The 17,534-nt window shown below is 37.1% G+C and overlaps 1 protein-coding gene across 2 annotated transcripts in view; it reads right to left on the reverse strand.

The window, feature by feature from the left end:
- Positions 1-883: 883 nt before the first annotated feature.
- Positions 884-17,534, reverse strand: part of SI (sucrase-isomaltase) — a 188,108-nt gene continuing 171,457 nt past the window's right edge. For both annotated transcript variants that reach the window (XM_042460608.1, XM_042460607.1), the window contains 10 exons: positions 17,175-17,209; positions 16,958-17,074; positions 15,265-15,413; positions 13,173-13,257; positions 12,984-13,040; positions 12,014-12,138; positions 10,688-10,776; positions 8,263-8,312; positions 6,944-7,111; positions 884-1,494 (listed from right to left, as the gene is read on the reverse strand). In XM_042460608.1, the coding sequence (XP_042316542.1) occupies positions 1,417-1,494; positions 6,944-7,111; positions 8,263-8,312; positions 10,688-10,776; positions 12,014-12,138; positions 12,984-13,040; positions 13,173-13,257; positions 15,265-15,413; positions 16,958-17,074; positions 17,175-17,209 (953 nt within the window). In that variant the 3' untranslated portion in view covers positions 884-1,416. The remainder of the gene's footprint in view (positions 1,495-6,943; positions 7,112-8,262; positions 8,313-10,687; positions 10,777-12,013; positions 12,139-12,983; positions 13,041-13,172; positions 13,258-15,264; positions 15,414-16,957; positions 17,075-17,174; positions 17,210-17,534) is intronic.

The raw sequence follows: 17,534 nt of genomic DNA on the forward strand, positions 1-17,534 counted from the left end.
GGATGAATGACAAAGGATTTACAGATGGGTAGGGACATGTTGGTCATTTGTAGATTAGTTTAAAATTCAGATGGGAAGTAGTATGCGAGTCTCAGTACCTGAGTAGTAATTTCATTTTAGAAGTGAATGTGTTGGCTACTTTATAGCATGGAAAATCCACAAACACCACCAGAATTATTTCCTATATCAGAAACAACAAGTCCACCAATGTGATCTCACTTTATGACATGTTGACAGGAAGATTTGCAAGTAAGCATTTCCCAGAATTCCTGGGGACTTTGTGTTTGAGACTGAGGGACAAACTTCCCTTTCTTTCTTGATGTGACTTACCACTATGACATTCCTACCTTTGGAAGGGAGAAAAGCTATCCCTCTGCCTTCCTTTCCTCTTTGTATCAGAGAACCATAGGGTTGGAAGACACCATGAGGATCATCGTGTCCAACTCCCCACTAGGCAGGAATACACAAGTAATGTTTAGGTGAAATATCTTTTTCTGTAGTTTGACTCCATTGCTTCATGTCCTAGGAGCTCATCGTATGGAGAAATATTCCCAATATAGATGCAGGATTGAAAATTCAAAACTGGGTGTTCTCACATACACTGGCATCCAGGCAAGTGCAGCCTGGATGCAGCCCAGACCCCAGCCGCGCTTCTTCTGTGGCTTTCCAAAAACCAGAACTTGCCATTTTTGAAATTTTCCTGGATAAATGGGGCTGGGGTCCAGGCTGCATCTGGGTCACACTCGTCCAGCTGCCAGCACATATGCTAACACCCAGTTTTGAGTTTTCAATCCCATAACATAACAGAAACATAAGTCTGGTGAGCTCTCTCACACACACACACACGAGAGGCATGCACATATGAAATGTACACATTGTGACACTCTGTCCATGAAATTTTATTGTTGCATTAGTATAAATTACAAAAATTAGAAATCTGTCATATTTTATAAGATGTTTTTACAAAGAGATCTATAAACATCATAATAAAGATCAATTGCATAGCCTTATCATGTTAGTCACAGTCATTTATGCTGATGTTTGAAATGTTTCTGTAAACTAGAACAAAAAATAATCTGATTCCTATCATACAGATCCCCTGCTATAATTAATCTTTTAAAAATATTTTCTTCTAGCTATTGCCTTTCTTGCACTTCAATAAAATAAAAGTTTATCTCTCTTTCATATTTGTCTAATTCTATGGCTAAAGCAGCATTCTAGATTTGTCCAGAATTGTCACAGACAATGCTTTTTATAAAAATAAAAATAGATGCTTTATTACAAATATTGTGTACAATCAAGGCACATCCATTTTTTTTTTATTTATGTGTTGCCACCATATAAAAAATACAATGCAAAAGCCATGTGTTCTTTAGCCATGAGAATGTTCTTGTGTTATTGGTTTTTCATAAATGGTTAAGTAGCTGTCATCCATTTCACTTGGTTTAATTTGTAGATCAGGTAAACTTTGCCATTGAGGTCAACCTGTAGTATCTGAATACAGGGGGTTCAAAGAGAAAAAGAGGGTGTTATTTAATCCTAATTTTTGAAAACCGTATGAAAAAATATGACAAATGCATATTTAATGTCACATAAGGGTTCATTATAGAGTGAGAGTTGTCAGAGTTATGCCAGGAACAAGATCGAAAAGACCAACAAATATGAATGCTTGCATGTGTCATGTGTTATATGTAACCAGTACTTTCTTGGAGATATATGAGTGGAAATTTTATCTTTTTTTTTTTAAAATGCCAGTGTCTTCATATTGGAGAGGGGAGGAAAAATGGGGGCTAAGATTCTAAATCATGGTCTATGTGGCATAATTTTACAAATCCTTACTTGCATTGCAAAAATTCAACAAAACATTGTTGATGAATTGCAAAGATACATACCAAAGGTGCTCTAATGTGTACCAGGATATTTCTGATGTGTATTGGACACTTCTGATACACACTGAGCATGTGTAATGCACACTGGATGCTTCTGATCCAAACTAGGCTCATCTGGTGCACATTGGACACTTCTTTTATTTATAAAACTTAACAGGCTTTTTTTCTTTGCTGGACTCTATCTGTGTATTTGTGTAGATGTAGGACTGATGTTTTTATGTTTCTATCTCACCAATTTTATTGTTCTGCTTGTAATATTTGGTGTTTTGGGGGGCTGTTTTGCCTCCATAGAAGTCATTATTTATTTAAATCATTTTTACCCAGCTGTTCCACTAAAAATGCTTATAAATATTATTATTTAAATAATAAGCTGTCCTTTTGTTTCTGGCTTTTACTGTAAAAAAACAACAACAGAAACACAGAAAAAATAGACTAGAAGGGAATGTTCAAGCTCAGGCAGTAGTATTAAATGTTTTTATATAGCACACTGTTTTAAATAACTGTTATTAGAATTACTGTTGTATTGCTGATTTGTATATTTTGATTGTAAACCCACTTCGATCTGTCAGGAGAGGCGGGAAAACAAATAAAACATTATTATTATTATTATTATTATTATTATTATTATTATTATTATTATTATTATTATTTTATTATAAAATAATATTTCCACTTCAAAACAAATGCACCTCCTGCTGTAGGAGGATTAACATTCAAAAAGATACACTTCAGAGGGCCTCCAAGAGATAAAGTTTTAACTTGCTCTTCCTCACAACAAAGTTAATTCTGATGGCCTCTGAAGGGACAGAAAAACCAAGCCCAGATGGTGGAAGCTATCTTTTCCATAATTTATTTCCTGTGTCTGTTAAGAACTAATAATGGACCAACCCATCTAATAATAAAAATTTGCTTGAAATAAACACATTTTATATAAAAGGAGGACCATCTCATTTTAACTATTTCATTTAAAAAAAAACCTAAAATGCAAACTCTACTGCAAAGTTTGATCAACATTTCCTACAAAATGGAGGGCTGCTGCTTCACAAGTGGCAGGTTCTTAATAGATGGATTCATAACAGATGGATGTGCAATCTGGAGTTACACATCCATAACTGTGTGATATTTACAATCCCTATGTATTCCTTAGTTTAGGGGGGATGTAGGGACCATGAACACTCCCCAATTCCCACATACTGAAAAGCAGTCATTGTAATTGATTGGGGTCTGTTTCCCTGTCATTCCCCCTCCCCCTGTTACACAAACACATACACAAGTAATCTCTAGTGCAAGGAGTAATTGTGAGAAAGATCCTTCTTCTGCTTGTTACAAGAATTGCTCAAAGGACAGGGTGGGAATGCCAGTCAGCTGTTCCTGAATGACAGGGATCAGTCTAGAATTGTGGGGGTCAGACTAGAATTCAATGTGTAGCTACATAACTATGGTGATTGTATATTCATAATTTCCCCAAAGCATTCTGGCTCAGCTTTTTTTGTGGGGAGTGCAGGTGGCAGGGTGGAGCCTTCTAAGTTATCCTGGGGGAGGTTATATGCCCTTTAAAGGTACAAGTAAATTTTTTCCCTTTGACAAGGTTGTCAAGTCTTGTCTGACTGCTCATCTCTGTTACTAAGCCAAAGAGCCAGCATTGTCAAAGACAACTCTGTGATCATGACAGCCCAAAACACTGTTACCTTCCCAATGAAGTGGTACCTATTTATCTGCTTGTACGTTTACATGCTTTTGAACTGCTAGGTTGGCAGATGCTGGGACTAAGTGATGGGAGCTCATTTCAGAGGAGTGTAACCCCATCTAGCACAGGTTAAATCACTATCTCCAGATCTGACTTTTGACTGACCAGGAGGACCTCTGTCTTCTCTACATTAAGCTTCAGTTTGTTTGCCTTTATCCAGTCCAGTACAGATGTCCAGGAACAGCTTCCTTAGAATTAGGTAGAAAGAAGTGCTAGAGCTGGGTATCACCAGCATACTGCTGATACCTGACTCCAAAACTCTGAACAACCTCTCCCACCAGTTTTATGTAGATGCTAAATAGCACAGGGGACAAGCCTGAACTTTGAGGGACTCCACAGAGCATATTGATGAAGGGGTCAAACAGGAATCCCACAGCACCAACATATGAGATGCCCTCCAAGAAGGATGGGCACCAATATAGAAAAGTACCTCTAAGCTCCATCCCAGACTCAGAGGAATACAATTGCCTATGGTACTGAAAGCCACTAAAAGGTCCAGCAGAACTAACAGGGACTGACTCCCTCTGTCCAAGAACCAAAACTGTCTCTGTCTCATAACCAGATCTGAAACTCATCTGAAATGTATCTAGATAATCTGTCTCATCCAGGAACCCCTGGAGTTGAGAAGTCACCACATGGTCAAAAAAACTTGCCACAAATGGAGGGTTGGAGACTAGCCTATAGTTATCTAATATACTGATTGAGCAAATGACATATGACTATGTAGAAATGATGCTCTCAATTAAAAAGAAAATAGTGTGTCATAGGTAGAACAGAGATAACAGCCTATGTAGTATAATGATACAAGTGTTGGACCTGGACTTTAGGCAACATGGTTCAAATACTTGCTCAGCCATAGAAATCCACTGAGTGATCTTGGGCAAGCTATATTCTCTCAACCTAAGAGGAAGCCAATAGCAACTTGTCTCTGAATGTATCTTGTAAAGAAAATCCTAAAACAGGATCATCATGGCATCAACCTGAAGTCAAATAACAACAACAAATATGCACGTCTCTCAGTCTTGATTTCATTACATTTCTCTAAATGCCACCTGCATTTCTGCTCTTCCTTGTTTTGTATCAGTCTGAAAGATCTGTCATACTGAAAATTCTATACTAATGTCCAAATTTATGTTTTAATGTAATATTTTTTTCCAATTTATGAAAAAAAACATTATGCAGATTTATTTTTAAAAATACTTTATACATGTTTAGTCAGTTGTTTTTTTTAAATGGACATTTAATTTATCAGAAATGTTCCATAAGGTTTGAAAATCTGAGAATTCTGAAGGCAAGGTTGATTACTTGTCACAGCAATCCTCAGGAGATGTGAAAAGGGTAGTTTCACAGAGACTGTTGAACCCAACTGAGTGCTTTCCATCTCTACTTTTTATTTTATTTAATTTTCTGTATTTTTATTGCTGTAACCTGCCTGGATTCCTTGTGATTGGGTGGGCTATAAATTATTATTATTATTATTATTATTATTATTATTATTATTATTATTATTATTATTATTGAGTTCCTAGCATAGAGAAGGCATAAGTTTTTATTATCAGTTGTAGCTAAACAAAGAATAATAATAGCTTGGCACAAAATTCACGTTTTCTCCAATCTGTGGTAATTTTCAGTATAAAATACTAGTAGTTTTGTTATTGTGCCATTTTATTCCAGAAGCTTGACAGGACAGCACTGGATTACATTAGGAAAGAGGGTACAAAGCAATGTAACTCATTCTGTTTGATTTGTGAACAATTCTATAGTGTATTATAAGGTAAAATTATGCAAGACGGAAGGCAGAAATGGGACAAGGATAACAAGGAAAGGATAGTCATCCAAAAGTTCAAAGGTAGGCAGATGATCAAAGGTTAAACATGAGAAAAGAAATTATTCTATTCAAGTTGAAGTTAGGACATTGTAACCCAAATAAATGTTTAGCTTTAATTAAAACTCTTGGAAACAGACTTTTCTGTGCCAAGAAAAAGTTCTCAAAGTCAGAACTTAGATTTGTTTCCTCCCCACCCTCCAGCTTCAAATACAAGATATCGAAAGAAGGAGATTTAGCAATCACTATAGTCAGGGATATCTCAATTTCATTGAAAAAATGTTGCTTGTTATAAAAAGGAGAGGGCAGGGAAGATAAGATACCTTTCAAATTACCACATGGAGATGTGGAATGAAAATATTTTAGCTTTCTAAAGCTGGTGGGGAAAAGATGGAAAAAGTAGAAACTTAAAAGCATTTCCTCCATATGGATAACAGCAGAAGGTCAGTAGAAAAAGGAAGACGACCGGCAGCGAAAATGAGAAAAGGAAGAGCTAGGAGAGAGATTAGCTCAATGTGAGATGCATTTTATTAGAGGTGGGAAATGAGAGCCAGGGGCTCTCAGAAATTACTGATACATACTTTCAGTTTTGTTGAGCAGCAATTAGTTCACTGATATTGGAAGATACTGAATAATGACACAAATAAAGGCAGCGAGGGAGGGGGGAATGAAGGCAATGCAAGAAGGCAAAAAAAAAAAAAAAAAAGAGCAGCATTTTCATCACTTTACTTTCAGGAGAACTGATAAATAGCTCTCTTCTTTGGAACACAATGCTGGCTGCCATTACTCTCAATTTTTACTACAGAGGTTTGACAGGACCAGCACATTTTCTTATCTCCAGTTGTGGAAGGATTTCCTCTTTACCAGAAAAATAGTTAGGATGCAGCAATAGAGACTGAAGAGATGATAAAATTAGTCTCTCACTCCATGGCTAGGGTGGTGCCTGTGTGGTGAGCACTGGACTATGACTGGAGTTCAGGGTTCAAATCCTACTGGGCCATAGAAACCCACCGGATGACTTTGGGAAATTAGTGCTCTCTCAGCCTCAGAGGCAAAGGCAAGCCCTCTCTGTCAAGAAAACCCCATTATAGTTTCGCCTAAGGGTTGCTATAAGTCAAAAACACCTTGCAGGTACACAACAATAACACACCAGATCCTCATTCATACCACACAATTATAGTGCTATAATCTACTTTAATTGTCATGGTTAAAGTCTGTGGAAATCTAGAGTTTGTGGTTTCATGAGATAGTATTGATCTTTGGCTGTGAGTTATTTATTTTTTTAAAAAAATACTCACACTCAACTGCTTTTTTGAAAACTGCAGAAAGGAGCAAAGACAGAAGAAAATTTATCCAGCAGACCTTTACATTCATAATCATGAGCCCACTACTGAAAGATACACCTACTTCTAAAACTCAATGATGGACACTGCATCTAATATCAGCATTGCTTTTCACCAATAATTCCAGTATTTGACCTACCTGACTTGATGGATCATACTGAGATCCAGCAGCTTCTGTTGTCCCATCATAAGTAATAGTAACACTACTAACTGGGGCTGTAATTCCCCAGATGTGCAGATAACCAATTCTCAAAGCAACAGAGTCAGTTAAATAGTTGTTGTGGACTACAGAGACATTCAGTGTATTCTGAAAAGGGACAAAGATAGTAAATGTTTGTAATAAAAATTTAGACACAAGCTTAATAAACTTCCAGCAAATTACAGAGTTTATCACATGGACTTTAAAACTGGATCAAGTATCCTGGGCTGAACTGGGACGTGGGGATGGAGGTGGGGGTTATTGCATGCTAATTCACCACCCACCATCAGCCCGGGTCCCAGCTGTGCTCCGCCAGCACTTTTTAGAAGCCAGAAAGTGTCCAACGTCTAAAAAGTGCTGGCGAAGTGTGACTGGGACCCAGCCTGGACCCAGGATGATGGCGGGCGGCAATTAGGACGTGGTTTAGCATGTGATAATCCTCCATCCTATGTCCCAGGACACTTGATCTAGTTTAAAAGTCCATGTGATAAGCTCCTATATTAAGTCAGTTTGACTTTTAACCCAACCTTTAACCCAAATTCTCACCTTTATTTTCATCATGCAGTCATCACATATATCAAGTGAAGATATCAAGTGAGCATGAAACCTAGCTGTGCAGAATTAATGCAGTTTGACACCACTTTAATTGCCCTGGCTCAGTGCTATGGAATTGTGGGAATTGTAATTTGTTATGGCACCAGAGCTCTCTGACAGAGAAGACTAAATATCTCACGAAACTATAAAACTCAAAATTCCATAGCATTGAGTTATGACAGTTAAAGTGGTGTCAAACTGCATTAATTCTGAAATGTAGATGCAGCCCTAATGCAGCACTACAGCCTGGTATTTTCATATGAATTGCAATTAATGGCCAACATCTACTTCCAACAAAATGTGTTACTCATTTTGCACAGCAAACTACCATGCCATACTGCTTCTTTTGAAATATTCTTCATTTTTTCAAAACAAATTTGCCATGGCAAAGGGAATTCTTCTGCAAAAGAAACACACATTCAAAGTTTAGGCATTAATTTTCAGCCACAAAATGGGGCAGCATGGGCAGGAAAATGAATAGCCCTTGCATCTGTGACAAGGGCTCACTCTTGATCTATCACATATTTGAAGTCCAGAGAAATGATGTGAAAAATGATTTTACCATGCAGCATAGCATTCACAAAAATAAAGGATGTTTAGGAAACTTCTTATAAAAATACATATCTTCCCTTAAATAATTTGAAGGAAATGGTTAATGTACATACCTCAGATACTTGAAATCTTGAGAAATAGTAGTTGCCATTTTCATATGCATCTGTAAAAGAAAAGCATAATATATATTTTTTATTTGTCTTCCAGATAATAGGCTAAAATTTTAGCATGGGTGAGAAGTAGCACAAGTGAGTCTAGGATTCCCAAGAAAAGCCAGGGCTTGGCTGTGGGTACAGCCACAGATTTTCCAAATCCCTCACTTAAGCAGAGAGGCTAAAGTTTTGACCCTGAAATTATTGCTAGATCATGTTTTTGGCTCAAAAGATGAACATCCAAGACAGGCTGAAGGCCTGAGTCCATGGTGCTCAAACTCTAGTGTTGTACTGGGATCTTAAGTGTAGTACTGGAATCTATGAACCCAATCTATGAAAATTAAGAAGGTGCACATTTTACACAATGTGTAAAATATGACAATGATGGAAATAATGTATTTTGACATGATTTTAATAAATAATTTTTAAAAGAAAAAAAAAAGAAAATTAAGAAGGTGCACTGCCCATAAAATACTTTTTTAAAAAGATGCTATAGTTTTACACCAGGCTCCCTGTTTCCCTACCTGAAAAATTGCAAAAATACCTCCATTCTGTTCTGTTATTGAATGGGAATGCCTCAGGGTGTCTATTTAATTAAGGATCCATTGTCTACTGGGAAAACACCCTCACCTTGGGTGGTTTTCATTTGCATTTGCTGAGTCTTGATTTTGGTCTTTTTTCAGGACTGGTAGGCAAACTTTGGACCCATACAGACAGGCCAAAATAAAGCTGCTTTGGGTCACTTTGGAGGTATGCTGTTTCAATGATGCATGTGTCTTAAGAGTCTGGGAGCTGCGCCAAAGCTGTGCTCGAGTTCTTAGGACTGGGACGTGGCTTTGGCGCAGCTTCTGGACTCTTAGGACACATGCATCATTGAAACAGCATACCTCCAAAGTGACCCGAAGCAGCTTTATTTTGGCCTGTCTGTATGGGGCCTCTGTTTATATTAAGGGTTTCTTCTTTCTTGTTGAAGTTGTCCAGGTGTTTATAGATTTCAATGGCTTCCTTGTGCATTCTGACCTGATAGTTGTTGGCATGTTCCAGAATTTCAGTTCATATTTCATAACACATTTTAGTTGGCATATATTTTCATGAGGTTAAGCCCAGTTTTTCAGATGCATTGGGGGGGGGGGGGAAGAGCTTCAGTTCATGAAAGTTTATCGGAAATAAGTCTTGTTAGTCTTTAAGGTGCCTCAAAATTCCTTTTTATTAAACAAGTTGTAATTAATAAATTTTAAATGACAAGGTTGTTATATACTTTATTACATTAAACTATCAGAATTTAGCTGAAAGGATGGAACCTCATCATAAACCAAATAAAGTAAATAGGTGTGGCCAGCTACTTGTTGTTGATCTTCTAGCCACAGTTAGAAAACCAGGAACATTACATCTATGCTAGGCCAAAATAGCTTTCTAGCCTTTTAATCACATTAATTCTTCCTAATGTTTTTTCCTCTCTTCTAATATTGCAAGACTGTATAACTACCCCTAAAGTTTTGTTTGAGCTCCAGAATTCTCACATTGACTTTCAAAGCATTAATGGACAGAATATGTGTGATCTGGACAGCAGAATGACAAATCTGGGTGAAATTCATGATTTACATGTAAATCTTGATTTACATGTTTAGCTGACAAATAAGCTAGCTATTGAATTCACTGTAGGAAGAAAAAGAAAATAAAAATGATAATTGATATAGTGAACCAATTAAGGATAACTGGGAAACAGAAAACATGGGAAATAACAAATGAGACGAATGTTTGGGAAAGAAAGAAAGAAGATAAAGAAAGAACATTAGAATGTTTGAGAAGACTCATAGAGATGTCTTCTCTCATTGTTTAAGATGACAAATATGTAGGTAAGATAGACGGTAATGTATGTGCTTTGTGTTTAAATTGTTATTGTGATTTCAATGTTGTGCTATGATTATTGATTTGAATCCCAGATAATTTAATGACCAGTGGGAATATCTTTTTGTTCAAAGGCTGCATTCAACTTCATGGAAATTCTTGGGGGTGTACCATCATGTTTTAGTGCAAAACATTAATTGCTCATAACTGAGCCATTAAGAGAGGCATTCCAGCATTATAGAATGGGGAAATAGCTTTTCAAAAACTGAAGGAAGCATCAAATGATTGTGTCATAAGTATGGTGTGAGTCCTTTTGTGAAAGCTCAAATGCCAAGCCTGTGATTCTAGAAGGGATAGATTCAGCTTCAAGGCCCCATTTTTTTTTCCTGGGCTAGTCAATGTCTTTTAACCTACCTCTTTATCTTATGAGAAGGAAATGGGTTAATGCAACCCTGAAATCTACTGAGGAAGAATGAGAGACAAATTTAATAAGTAGAAACCAGTGTTTGACCCTTTCTCTGTCTAGCAAGACACTCACCAATACTAATTCCGTCATCCCAGTAAAGTTGTCCTTGAGCGACCCCATTATCGTCCAAAGCAACAGTAAGGCCCATGGGATTTTGTCGGCTGGAAGGAAAATATATATAAAAAAACTTTATAAAAAAAGAAAAAGTTGCAGTCTCAAAGACTATTCTTTCAAGACACTAGAAATATGGTTTTAATCTCAGCATATGAGGTAAACAATTATTCAGTACAGATAAAGAGACTATGTATGTAAGGACAATTAATACATGGACCTCAAGGGCCACACTCAGGACTTTAAAATCTTTATCTTAAAACTTGGGAATTTTAGAGTAAGAAAAATTGTTTCAATATCAACATTCTTTTTAAAAATATTCATTTTTATTTGAATAGGGAAAAAAAAAAGGAAATGAAGCATACCAGATTACTATTAGAAATACAGCAACACACCTAAATCAATAAGATCTCAAGAACAAAGTACTTACTTAACACTTAACAAAATTAGGTATTATTTAAACAATACCAAATAAATAGCAAAACGGGTATTACTTAATAAAACAGTGTATCTTAAAAACTGATATAATAATAATAATAATAATAATAATAATAATAATAATAACAACAACAACAACAACTTTATTACGGCCATTTGGCCAGCACAAAAACTGATATAAAATTGTACTAATAAAAATCTTTTTAACAATTTGGAAACATTTTCTAGATATGTTTACTGTGGAACTGTATCTATTCCCTATTTTTATTCGTTTTAGTTAGAAATAAAGGACTCAGGATTCTTAACAGTGCAATCTTCTGTCTACCCATACATCAGCCCCACTGAATTCAATGGGACTTATTCCCAGATAGAAGTGAATAGGATTAGATTACTTCCTGGGAAAGCTCCCCTCCCCCAAGCCAGTAAAACCAGTGCAGTGGTCTTAACACATTGACTACATAAAGGATGCAATCTGTTCCACTTAGTCCAAAGCATCTACAATCAGCTCATTATAGTATGCTTTGATGATGTGAAGATACAAGGTTTTCACATGCACATGTATCTCCACATCCTGAATAAGGAACTGCCCATGTGCTCTGACTATAAGAGAAATTCGGTGAGCACTTAAAGTCAGTCCATCTCTGAAAGCTAAGCTAGGCCAACATACAAAAAAATCAAGCTGTATGAGATCATTATGAACATCCATCTGAGGTCAGTGGAGAAAGTGCATTATAAAAAGTCTTGGGCAGAAAACATTTCTATGTGCCAAACCAGCTATGTTACACTTCTACATGTGCAGGAGCACATGTGCATGAAACTCAAGTCCACATGATGAGAAATTATCCTTACCTAGCATTGGTGGTAATATCAGGCACCTGCCAGGGAATGATATAACCTCCTCGTATATGAAGATTTATATGTTGCAAAGGTGCTTCCAACAACTTGAATTGCTTTCGTACTTTAATATCTGTTCCCTAGAAGAAATTCAAAAGGGTAATCATAGATCTACAACACTGTTATAGTGGTGACAGAAGCTGCATATGTCACATCTGTATGATAACGTCCCTCTCCTCTGCATTTACATCATAAAATTTGAAATGTTTGGGGAATCTCCTTTACTTTCTATCATTTCCTAACATACATGCTAACACAGAGTTGAGGGCTGAGAAAAGAAAATGAAGAGCTGGTGGAAAACTTTCTGCTTGTTTCTGCTTGCAACAGAAACAGGGTTTAGACCCACCCAACCACCCCAAGTGGCTAAAATTTGGAAAGAGGAAATGGTGGGCAAAAAGGGGAAGGGCTAAAGGAGAGCCACTGTGTTGTAGCAGTTAGTGTTAACTTGGACTTGAAAGATCCAGGTTCAAATTCACAATGAGCCACAAAATACACTGGGGGATGTTGACCTAGTCATTCTCTCTCAGCCAAACCTGCCCTGAAGCACTGCTGTGAGAATAAAATTGGGGAGGAGGAAAGCCATGTATGCTTAAGCTCATGGGAGAAAAGGTGGGATAAAAATGTAACAAATACATTCTTCCACTTAACACTAGAACTGAAGCCCTCCTTGCTGCACCTCACAGGAGATGGAGGAAGGAGCAGCTGAGCACTGAAAGCATGGATGAGAAGCACAGTAATTACATCTGCAATTATACCTCTAACAGTATACAACCTCTGGAGACATATGCATCCTATGTGTCCTTAAACTGAAATATTGTGTGCTTAAAAACATTAGTCTTATTTAAACTTGTACCTAACTTCTAAAGCAGGTCTTTGATATGAAGTTACTTTTTTGTGGGGGGGAGAGATATCTTAAGTTGCTTACCGTGTGATAATCATACCACCGTGCATCTGGTATGTAAGCATTCACTGTCACAGCACCCTAGAATTTAATGACCACAATATGGGTGGGGTAGGGGAGAGAGAGAGAAAGAACCAAATATTGAGAGTGCACTTCATTCATGTATTGATAAATTCAGTTATATATAAATGCTAAAGTTATTGGATTGCTTACTTCATCAAGTACAGGACTAATCATCAGTGCTGGCCCCCACAAAAATTGCTTGTAGATATCCCAAGTTGCCTTTTCATTCACAAACCTGATAAACATTAAAGACAAAGATAATATTGAAGAATTATTTAATCTTTGAGATTCACAGCAACAGTACATTATGTACCATCTGTTCTGAAGTGTAATAGTTTATCTTTCTCTCTTTCTCTCAGGGAACAGAAAATGACTTTTTGATATCATGAGATATGCAAATAGAAGATGTATACGTTCCCATTTTAATATATTTGTACAAATGACTCCTGTGAAATGCAAGGAAACTCATCACTTCATTTGGAAAAAAAAGAGGGGGAGGGAGGGAGGGAGGGAGAGGGAATTGTCACAGTTACAGTCTTTGGTGCAGGGCCAAATTCATTTATTTGACTGAAGCTTGATGGGCTCATTAAATTGAAGCTAAAAACTATTGTATGTAACATCTAAGTTTCAACAGGGTAACAATATGACTAAATTTTGTTCAGGAGTAGGGGAAAGAAACTGAGTTTTAAAAATTCATTCTTAAACTCTCTCTCTCCTCTCTCTCTCTCTCTCTCTCTCTCACACACACACACAGAATAATTTGCATATATTTACAAGGTGAATGTAAAACCATTTGTCACTTTTCTTCTAGACACAGGAAGCACCCTTGCTGTGTTGCCAGATGTTACAGCCCAGCTGTTTAGCTGCAGTATTGAAAGCAAGTTTTGATTCATGATGGCTGTGAGCTTCTTTCTGTTCTACTGTGTGATACCTATTGCCAACTGGATATAAATTTATACCAGCTGATTGTGCAGGAAGGGGATGATATAATCTTCCAGTGGCATGCCAAAAACATTAGTAGTCACAAGCTGCATTGCTAGGGTCGATAAGAGGGGATCCCAAGGCAGTGACAGATGACAGTTCCAGTTACTTTTCTAGATCCCTCAAAGTATCATTTTTTATTCTTGACTCAAGACTTCTATGAGTAGTGCACATTTTGAATAAGTTGAAAGGGCCAGTGAGAACCTGATTAGCAACAGATGTTTTCAGGGACTGTACTCTCTCACACAATTACTTTGAACATGCTAAACTTGCCATACCTTCTCTTCCTCAGCTCCCCACCCATCTTTCATCTTTAATGTGGCTGACACTGACCACTACTGCTATCTATCTTCTAGTAAAGGGCATGTCACATTTTAATGATTTATATTGCCAGTCTGGGAGATGGTATAGCAATTTTGTGTGTTATCCCAAATCTACATACAGGTTGAGTCTCCCCTATTCAAAATGCTAGGGAGCAGAAGTGTTTTGGATTTCACACTTTCCCCCATCCCTGGATTTTTTAAATATTTGCATATACATAATGAGGAATCATGGAGATGGAGTCTAAAAACAAAAATTATTTATTTACTTATTTTTATTTCATTTGTATGATGCCTTTCTCCCAGTAGGAACCCAAGGTGTTTCATATACATTGTATAGTCATAGCCTGAAGGTAATTTTATACACACTATTTAAAATACTTTTATGCATGAAACAAAGTTTATGAACACTGAACCATCTGAAAGCATAAGTATCATGATCTCAGCCAATCATGTGGACAATTTTGGATTTTGGATATTTCAGATTTTGGAATTACAGATAAGGGATACTGAACCTGTAATTTCAACTGCACTGAGCATGTGTCTGTATATTTGAGTGAAATGGATGGGTAGATCACAAATCGATAATAGAGGACAGGAGAAGGTATATTATGGAGATCCTTTGGACCCAGATAATATCTGGAGAAATTCAGTCTTGCAAAGACTTTTCAAGCAAGACCTCCCATGTGCATCCACTGCTGGACTACAGCCAATACTCCACTCATGCTTCTAGGAAAATTTGGGGAACAGCAAATGGTAGTGGAGTAGAGATTTATAGATTTATAACAATGATTCCACAGAAAGAACTGCACTAAAAATAATTTGAGCTATTTTCTGAGTTTGTTTGGAAAATACTTCAGCTTGCCTAGCTCCTCTCCAAATTATGCAGTGACAAATTTATTCAGCTGTATTCCCACAGCATGATGCCATCTAATACTTACTCATGCAGCAAAGGACGTGTAACTGTGCTGCCATCAGCATGAGCATTATGCATTAATGTGTAGAGATAGGGCAGCAATCTGTATCGTATGTTAAGCACGTTCCGTGAGATATCTTCAAATGCTGAGTCAAAGGAGACAGGATCTTGCCTCTGCAAAAGAAATACTTCATTCATTCAGGATTACAGTATATTTTACCTTGACTCCCTCACTGAAAAAGTAAGTGTGGAGAACATCAATGAAATGAGTTACAGTAGATTTGCAGGTTTAAAGAGAAGTATATTTAAGAGAATACAGAATAGGCTAATATATGCTGAACCAAGTAAAATGAATCTGGGGTAAACAGGTTATGTTTTGTAGCCTTAGCATGAAGCAAGCTGCAGCTTGGAAAAAATCTAAAATATCTAGAAGGCTGATGTATAGTCAGCTAGGGTTTTTGGAAATCCTCCTGTCAATACCAACAGTCTCTGGAACAGAACATGAGGTAAATGGACTATTAAATGGAACATCCTTTGGGAATAAATTAATACTGATGTTACTTCTATCTTTCAACCACTGAAGCAGGAACATTACATCAAGCCTTTTCCAAGTTAGCCTTTAAAACTGTTTTCAGATATACCCATCATGAACAGGACCATTGTTCCTCAAATTCACTTGGACACCATCAGGCACTGACCCATTTACGTGAATGATGTGGGAAGCGCACACAAGGGAGCTATCTATTTAACACACACATCAATTTAATGCTGTGTTATGATCTGAAATAATACTGAACACAAAGGTAGATATATTTGACTAGCAGTCTTTAACCCAGAATAGTTGACTAAAGGAAAACGAAGATCCAGAGGCATACTTTATACAAAGTTGGCCCATTCACTGTTTATTTATTCATAATTTAAAAGAGGTAGGGGAGGTTATGAAATCAAACTTATGCTAGGCAGTTTTCCATTTACCACTCACTCATACATTAACTGCTATAGTCCCCGTGTAAACAAAAGATACAGGAAGAAAAGTTTCTGGGTGTAGGGCAAATATCCTGATAAGTTGAGTCACCATTATAAGGAAAAGCAAAATCATCAAGGCGAAGAGAAGAATGATCCAAATGAGGGGAGAGAGATATTAGTGAGGGAGTTAAACTGAGGAGAAGAAGAAGAGAAGGAAAGGTAAGGAGAAGAATGGGAAAGCCATTGATGTTTATAGGAAACCAAAGAAGACCATTTCCCTCTTCCTCCCCTGGGCTAGTTATCTCAGAATGGTTGAGAAGGCTTCTGAAGCTGTACAGATGTAAAGCATCCACAGAAGCTCACAATTAACTTGTTTTCCACATCCAATGAAAATTAGATTAAGGTACCAGATTAAAATCTCTGTTCAAATTAGCAACTTTCCATTCTTTCTTAGAAGATTACCAAACAATTTAAAATCACTGTTACAGACTGCCAAAATAAAGCTGCTTCGGGTCTCTTTGGAGGTATGCTATTTAAATGATGCATGGGTCCTAAGAGTCCAGAGGTCACGCCAATGCCACACTCCATTCCTAAACACTGGAGTGCAGCTTTGGTGCAGCTTCCGGATTCTTAGGATGCATGCATCATTTAAATAGCATACCTCCAAAGAGACCCGAAGCAGCTTTAATTTGGCAGCCTGTAACAGGCCTATGTTACTGTATGCAAAACACTGCCAAAAGGAGCTAACATACCCTAGTTCCCATTACATTATGATTTCTAGAGAAAGTATAAAATGCTCCAAGCTGCATCCAACGGGCACACATTTCATAGGTTGTATCATTGAAGAATCCACAGATGTCTGCACCACTCTAGAAATATCAAAACAGGAAAAAGGTTAAAATAGCCTATGCCACATTATATTACTATAAGGTGTTTCAAAGAATTTTAGATTCAAACAGCATAACTTACATAAGAGATTCCAAAGAGGCTGAATTCCATAATACCTATTAAAATGAGACAGAATAGCAGGGTTACTGTGAAATAATTAAAACGTTATATAGGAAAACTATACAGAACAAATATTTTCCTGCATGTATTCTCACTCAATACAGATTCTAAGTGCAAACAGCTGTTCCTTCATTGTATCATAAAACAAAAGTCAAAATCCTGCAGCAATGAGATGTCTCAGATGTGCTATACAAGCTCAGTACAGAAATGTGACATTGCACAACCAAGTGCTCATCACACAGTGATGGACAATATGCAACCACATGCAACCATGTGAGCAATACACAATGAGCAATACTGTACAGTGTGGAACACACAATG

This window comes from Sceloporus undulatus, chromosome 3, assembly GCF_019175285.1.
Source record: "Sceloporus undulatus isolate JIND9_A2432 ecotype Alabama chromosome 3, SceUnd_v1.1, whole genome shotgun sequence".
Classification (NCBI taxonomy): Eukaryota; Metazoa; Chordata; class Lepidosauria; order Squamata; family Phrynosomatidae; genus Sceloporus; species Sceloporus undulatus.